At 40.0% G+C, this 6,000-nt stretch overlaps 1 protein-coding gene across 2 annotated transcripts in view; it reads left to right on the top strand.

The window, feature by feature from the left end:
* The first annotated feature begins 227 nt into the window (after positions 1-227).
* ANKRD31 (ankyrin repeat domain 31) overlaps positions 228-6,000 on the top strand; it is a 136,068-nt gene continuing 130,295 nt past the window's right edge. For both annotated transcript variants that reach the window (XM_049649643.1, XM_049649644.1), the window contains exon 1: positions 228-551. In XM_049649643.1, coding sequence (XP_049505600.1) covers positions 448-551 — 104 coding nt within the window. In that variant the 5' untranslated portion in view covers positions 228-447. The remainder of the gene's footprint in view (positions 552-6,000) is intronic.

The following is a 6,000-nucleotide window of genomic DNA, read 5'->3' as shown; positions in this document are numbered from 1 at the left end:
GTCCCCACGACCGCAACCGCAGTCCCTCCGCCCAGCTCAAGATGGGTAAAAAAAAAAAAAAAAAAAAAAAAAAAAAAAAGCACAGAAAGCGGATGCGGTGGGAGGCCACGCCCCAGGCGGCCGGGAAATCCAGAGCGGGAGCGCGCTTTGCCAGCCACTTCCGGTCCTCAGAGTCGGGGGCGGGGCCGCACGCGGCTCTGACGTGGGGCGTGCGGCTCCCCCTGTAGGCGGCGTGCAGCGCGACGGCGGAGCTGGAAGGCCTCGCCGAGTACGATGGTTGCTGCCCCTCGGTGCGCTCAGCCTTTCTTTCCAGGCCCGCCTCCCGCCTCCAGCCTCGAATTTCCTTTTTTGCTCACAATTTCCCCCGGCCCTCTGAGTGCGCTTTCTTTTTTCGGGAAGCGGGGAGTGGAGAAGGAGGATACAAAAGGCTCCAGGTGCTAGGCAAAGATGGAGGAAGGCTCCCAGGCCCCGGACTGGGACAGTGATGAGACGGTGATAGACGAGTCGGTGACGGAAAGTGACCTGGAAGAAGAGGAGCTGCCCTGGAGAAGGTGACCACCTGTTAGCTCCAGGCCTGGCGGTGGAGTAGCCTTCGGAGATTTGGGTAGAAATCATTGGCACCCAAATGTGTCATTGCAGGCGGGATTCAAGTCTTGTGAGGCAGCCAGGCCTGAGCTAAGAACTTGTGAATAACCTCACCACGGCGCCCCCCCCCCCCCGGCCCAGTTTAGGACAAAATGAGCTTTCTGGTAGATGGCTGATATGATATAATATAATATGATATGATATATATAATATAATATACCTTTTTAGCCTAAGTCCTTTAGTCCTTTCGCACAGGCAAAAAAAGTGTTGGGTGTAAACTTCTGAGATGCAGTTTGTTTTAAGTAACTCGAAGCTCTGAACTAGGAGATGGTTAACATCATTTCTTTCAAGAAAAGAATGTGTGATGGGGGAACTGGTTACTACCAAACTGGAAACGAATAATCTTATAAGCATCAAAGATGGTAGTTCAGTTCATCAAAACCTTCTTGAACATAACTAGTTCTCCGTGCTAGATATAAAACTATGGAAGAGGTGAGGCCACTGCCTTTGAGAAACTGACAGGCCAGGGAAGACACATAAACAGATAAACTGCTTTTTTTCATAAGCAGGTAATTTCAATAAAATGTGGGAAGTCCAGGGATGGAAGCATGCTTTGGCTGGTTTAGGAAACCAGAAGGACTCTCACCTCAACCCAGGTAGTCCTCAGAGATTGCTAGGGTTGACTTCTGAACAGAGGCTTGAAGGTGGGTTAGGAATTAGCCAGATGAAGAGGTATCCTAATTTGGGGAAATTAGGTATCCTAATCTGGGAACTGCTTGGGTAAAGGTGTAGCGGTGGGACATAGCATTGTCATGTTTTGAAATGTACAATAGTTAAGTCTTACTGAAGTGAAGTGTTAAATGGTGGAGTGGGCAGTGGTGGAAGATGAGCGTGGAGAGGAAGGTAGAGTGAGGTGATGTAAGGCCTCATATATCCTTAACGCCTTTGTGAGATGTTAAGTGGAGGGGCAGCATAATCAGATTTTCACTTTCCAGGATGCCCTACATGAGGGCTTTTCAAATTTTAATGCCCTAATAAAATCACTCCAGAATCCTGTTAAAGTGTGATTCCAATTCAGGAGTTCTAGGGTGGGATCTGAAATTCTGCATTTCTAGGAAGCTTGCGGGTTAAAGTTGGTATTATTTAGAGCAGAGATCGCCTTTTGCAAAGCAAGGGTATAGGGGTTAGCTTTGGCATTAAAGTAGTAACAGGCTGGGATGACGAGAACTCAACTAGGAAGAAACAGTGGGAATGGAAGGAAAAGGGCAAATTTAAGAAATCGTGAGAAAGTAATTTGGCAGGAGATGGTGGTTAATTTGATATGGAGGATGAGGGAAGAGCAGCAAGTAAGGGATGATACCCAAGTTTTTGGCTCATTTATTTATACACACAGCAATATTTGCTCTTGGTGTGCATTTCAGCTAATACATGGAGTCTGTTAACAACCGTCACAATCAAGTTCCAGAATAGTTCCATCACTCCAAACAAAACAAAACAAAACAAAACAAAACACCTCTCTTGTGCTGCCCTTCTTAGTCAAGTCCTTTCACTCATTTAAATCACTATTCCTATATGTATAATATCATGGTTTTTTTTTAATCTATCTGATTTCAGCCCTCTTCCCCTATCTTTGGTTCTTAGCTTTATTACAGTGTGTCTAGGCATGGGTTTTTTTAGTGTTTTTCACTGAGATTGTTGAATATATAAATTTATGTCTTTTACCAAACTTGGGAAGTTTTCTGTCATGATTTCTTTGTATATTTTTTTCTGTACCAGTATCTTTCTCCTCTTCTTCTGGGACTTTAATGGTCTACATGAATGTTAGACCTTTTGATACTGGTTCCCAGATTCCTGAAGTGGAATTAATTTTTTTTCCATTTTTTTCTCTCAGTTCTTCAAACTGTATAATTTTTATTGCTCTATATTCAGAGTTATTTACTCCTTCCTTTGTCATCTCTATTCTGTTGTTGAGCCAATCCAGTGCATTTTTTACTTCAAATATTATCATTTTCTCTTCTAAAATGGATTCTTTTTATAGTTTTTATTTCTCTGCTGAGAACTTCAATGTTTTCATCTATTTGATGAGGGTTTACCTTTTCTCATAGAGAATGATTGGAATAGCTGCTTTAAAGTCTGTCATATCATTCCAACATCTTGGTCATGGGGGTGCGGTTGGCATCTGTTAATTATCTTTTCTCTCAAGAATTAGATTTCCTGTTCTTTGTATATTGAGTAATTGTGATTATATCCTATGTATTTTGAATCTTATGTTCTGGATTCTTGGTCCTGTTAAAACCCTCTTAAGGGTGTTGATTTTTGTTTTGACAGGTAATCAGCCTCATTAGGTTCTGACTGCACATTCTCTTTTGCCTTCCTTGGGTGGTGGTTACCTCAGCCCAATTTTCAGAGTCTTTACTATGCTATTTGACTTTGACTCATGTACCACTCAGGGGTTAATCTGGAACTTGGGCAGTAGTTAATATTGTAGTTGAGTTCTCTAAATCTTTGTTAATGCTTCTTTGAATCTGCTTTCTATGTGGACAGCTCAAGGTTGAGCCTAGGATTTATGTTGAATCGTATACAGAATTAGGTGATTCCCCTTTTGTTTGTTTTTTTTCCCTACAGGAGTCTCATGCACCCTTCCTTCCCCATGCACACATGCTGGTTCCTATGACCAGAAAGCCAGATTTCTGTCAGTGTTAGCCTTCTTGCTTTAGGGCAGTCCTTGAAACTAAGGCAACCTTCATGGTGGAGTGTTAAGAGAAGAAAATAAAGGAGATGCTCTCCATACTCCTTAGCGTTTGCTTCCTCTAGCAAGAGACAGGTTTTCTCTTGGGTTTTAAGTGCCTAAGACGCCATGTTTGGTAACACTATATCTCTGAGGCCAAAGAAAACAAATACAACCCAGGGATTCCCCCCACCTTCTCGCATTCACAGATCCCTTTCCCTAGTCTTCTGATAGAGATAGGGGGTTTCTTCTGGAGTTTTTGCTGTCTGAGCCCACCGTGCAGCTTCAGGATTAGACTTTGGATCAAAGCTGGAGACAAATAAAGGACCAACAAAATGAAACAAACTCTGAAACTCATCAATTACAAGGTTGTTTAGATTTCGACTTCAGCCCCAATATGCCTGCTATTGTTTACTTTTCATATTACTCAGGTAGCTTTTAAGAAATACTCTACCAGAGTTTTTATTTGTAATGAATGGAGAAATAGGCTATAGATGGTTTACTCTATCTTGGCTGGCCAATCATTTTCTTCCCCTCTAAGTCACTTAAAATGCTTCTCTGCAGTACCATACAGACATCATTTTTTCAGACCTCACAGCTCAAGGTTAAAAATTGGTGTTTTTATTGGCATGTCCGTATGGTCAAAGTTTAAGCATTGCTGAAGCTGAATTGCTGGACCATTGTATTTTGTTTTTCTTCATCTTCTTTGCTTGTATATGTTTTGTTTTGGCTATTTTTCATGCACAAGTTCCCAACTTTAACTGGAGTGAGGGATACAGCTCCTAGTAGAGATCCCCAGGAGGCAATACGTATAGTTGTGTTCACTGTCTAAAAAAGCACTCTCTGAGAGCCTGGATTTAGTCCTAGCCTTCCCTCTGGAAACCATGTCTGAAAATGCATACATTCCTTTTTGTGACTTGATAGGTGTCGCTACTAATCTTATGTGAAAATTCAAGTTGCTGACTAATGAGATTTTGTTGGCTTGTGATTTGTTTTCTAAGAGGCAGGATTCATTTTTCTTATATGTACCCTGGGAACTTTTTATCAACCCTTGTATTCTTTTACAGCCTCTGGTAAGGTTAACTGCTCTATAACATGAGGGATATATCTCAAATTAGTCCTGTTGAGTACATTTATAGAACCACCTTAGATAGTTCATTGCTACATGGATTTGTATATGTGTTCAGGTCACATGTCTTCTGAACACTGTAATTGCATACAGTGAAAAGCTAATTCAACATAATTACCCTGGAAGATGAGTGTTAATTTTGTCCCTCAAGACAGACCAACACTGTCTTCATGTGAATTGTGTAGATGGAAAATACTTGTTACAAAGGATATACTTGGGAAAGGGAGGAAAAGAAAGCAAAGTACAAGGAGACAAGGATTTAATAACCACATTAAATTGACTAAAGAAAGCAACATTTTGGTCAGGGTGTATATCAAAATACTGGCAACTCCATTGATTAAACACAGTGGTGCCAAGTGCTATTTTTAGAACTGTGACACTGAAAGGATATTTAATTAGATTTTTTTTATGAATCAAAGCCTTGACATGACATTAGAATTGTGCTATTTTGATAACTTTGATAACATATAAACTTTGAACATATAAAATTGAAACTCTGATTGTCCCAAAAAATGTTACCGTATTTTTAACAAAACAGTGAAAATTATTTGAGAATTTCAGATTTTGCCTGAAAGTTTTTCTTTTAATCCAGCCGTCTATTTTCTCCCTCCCTTTTTTATAGTTAATATTTGCTACTATCTCATTTTACAATATCTTAAAATTATATTTTATTATTAAAATATGCATCTGTGGGACACCTGGGGGGCTCAGTTCGTTGAGCATCTGACTTTGGCTCAGGTCGTGACCTCGTGGTTCATGGGTTCGAGCTCAGAGCCTGGAACCTGCTTCAGATTCTGTGTCTCCCTCTCTCTCTGCCCCTCCCCCAGTCGTGATTTGTCTCTCTGTCTCTCTCTCCCAAAAATAAATGTTAAAAAAATTAGAGAAAATATGCATCTGTAATGAAGTGGTCAGTGACTTTTGGTGTATTAGCTATTAATGTAGTCTAGTAGTTTGACTAGAATTCACTTTGAAATTAATGTTCTCTTTTCAGTTATTTGTTTTAAATGTTAATTTTGAGAGAGAAAGAGAGAGAATGAGCAGGGGAGTGGCAGAGAGAGAAGGAGACACGTAATCCCAAGCAGGCTCCACATTGTCAGTGCAGAGCCCCATATGAGGCTCAGTCTCACGAACCACCAGGTCATGACCTGAGCCAAAATCAAGAGTTGGACACTTGACTGACTGGGCCACCCTGGTGCCCCTATTTTATTGAGAACATGGATAAGTAATTTTTTGGCCCCCAGTCTTTTGGTTTTCCTTTTTGTATAAAAATATTCCTGACTACTCTCTTATGGAAATAGTTTAAAAAAAAAAAAAAAAAAAGAAGACCAAAGATTTGTGTGTATTAGGAAATTATTTCAGAGTTATTTGCAATAATGAATACTTAAAAACAAATGTTTTAGAATTATATAATGCTTAAATATACATCCTTGTGAGGGAGTATTATCAATATTTAATGGTTTTAGGAAGAATTTTAATGACATTGCACATGTTTAAATATAATTGTTAAGTGAAAAATGTAGTCTCTAAAACTTTATACAGATCAATCCAAACTTTGTAA

This window comes from Panthera uncia, assembly GCF_023721935.1.
Source record: "Panthera uncia isolate 11264 chromosome A1 unlocalized genomic scaffold, Puncia_PCG_1.0 HiC_scaffold_17, whole genome shotgun sequence".
Lineage (NCBI taxonomy): Eukaryota > Metazoa > Chordata > Mammalia > Carnivora > Felidae > Panthera > Panthera uncia.
The sequence above is the reverse complement of the archived record's forward strand: the minus strand, read 5'-3'. Positions and strand labels throughout refer to the sequence as shown.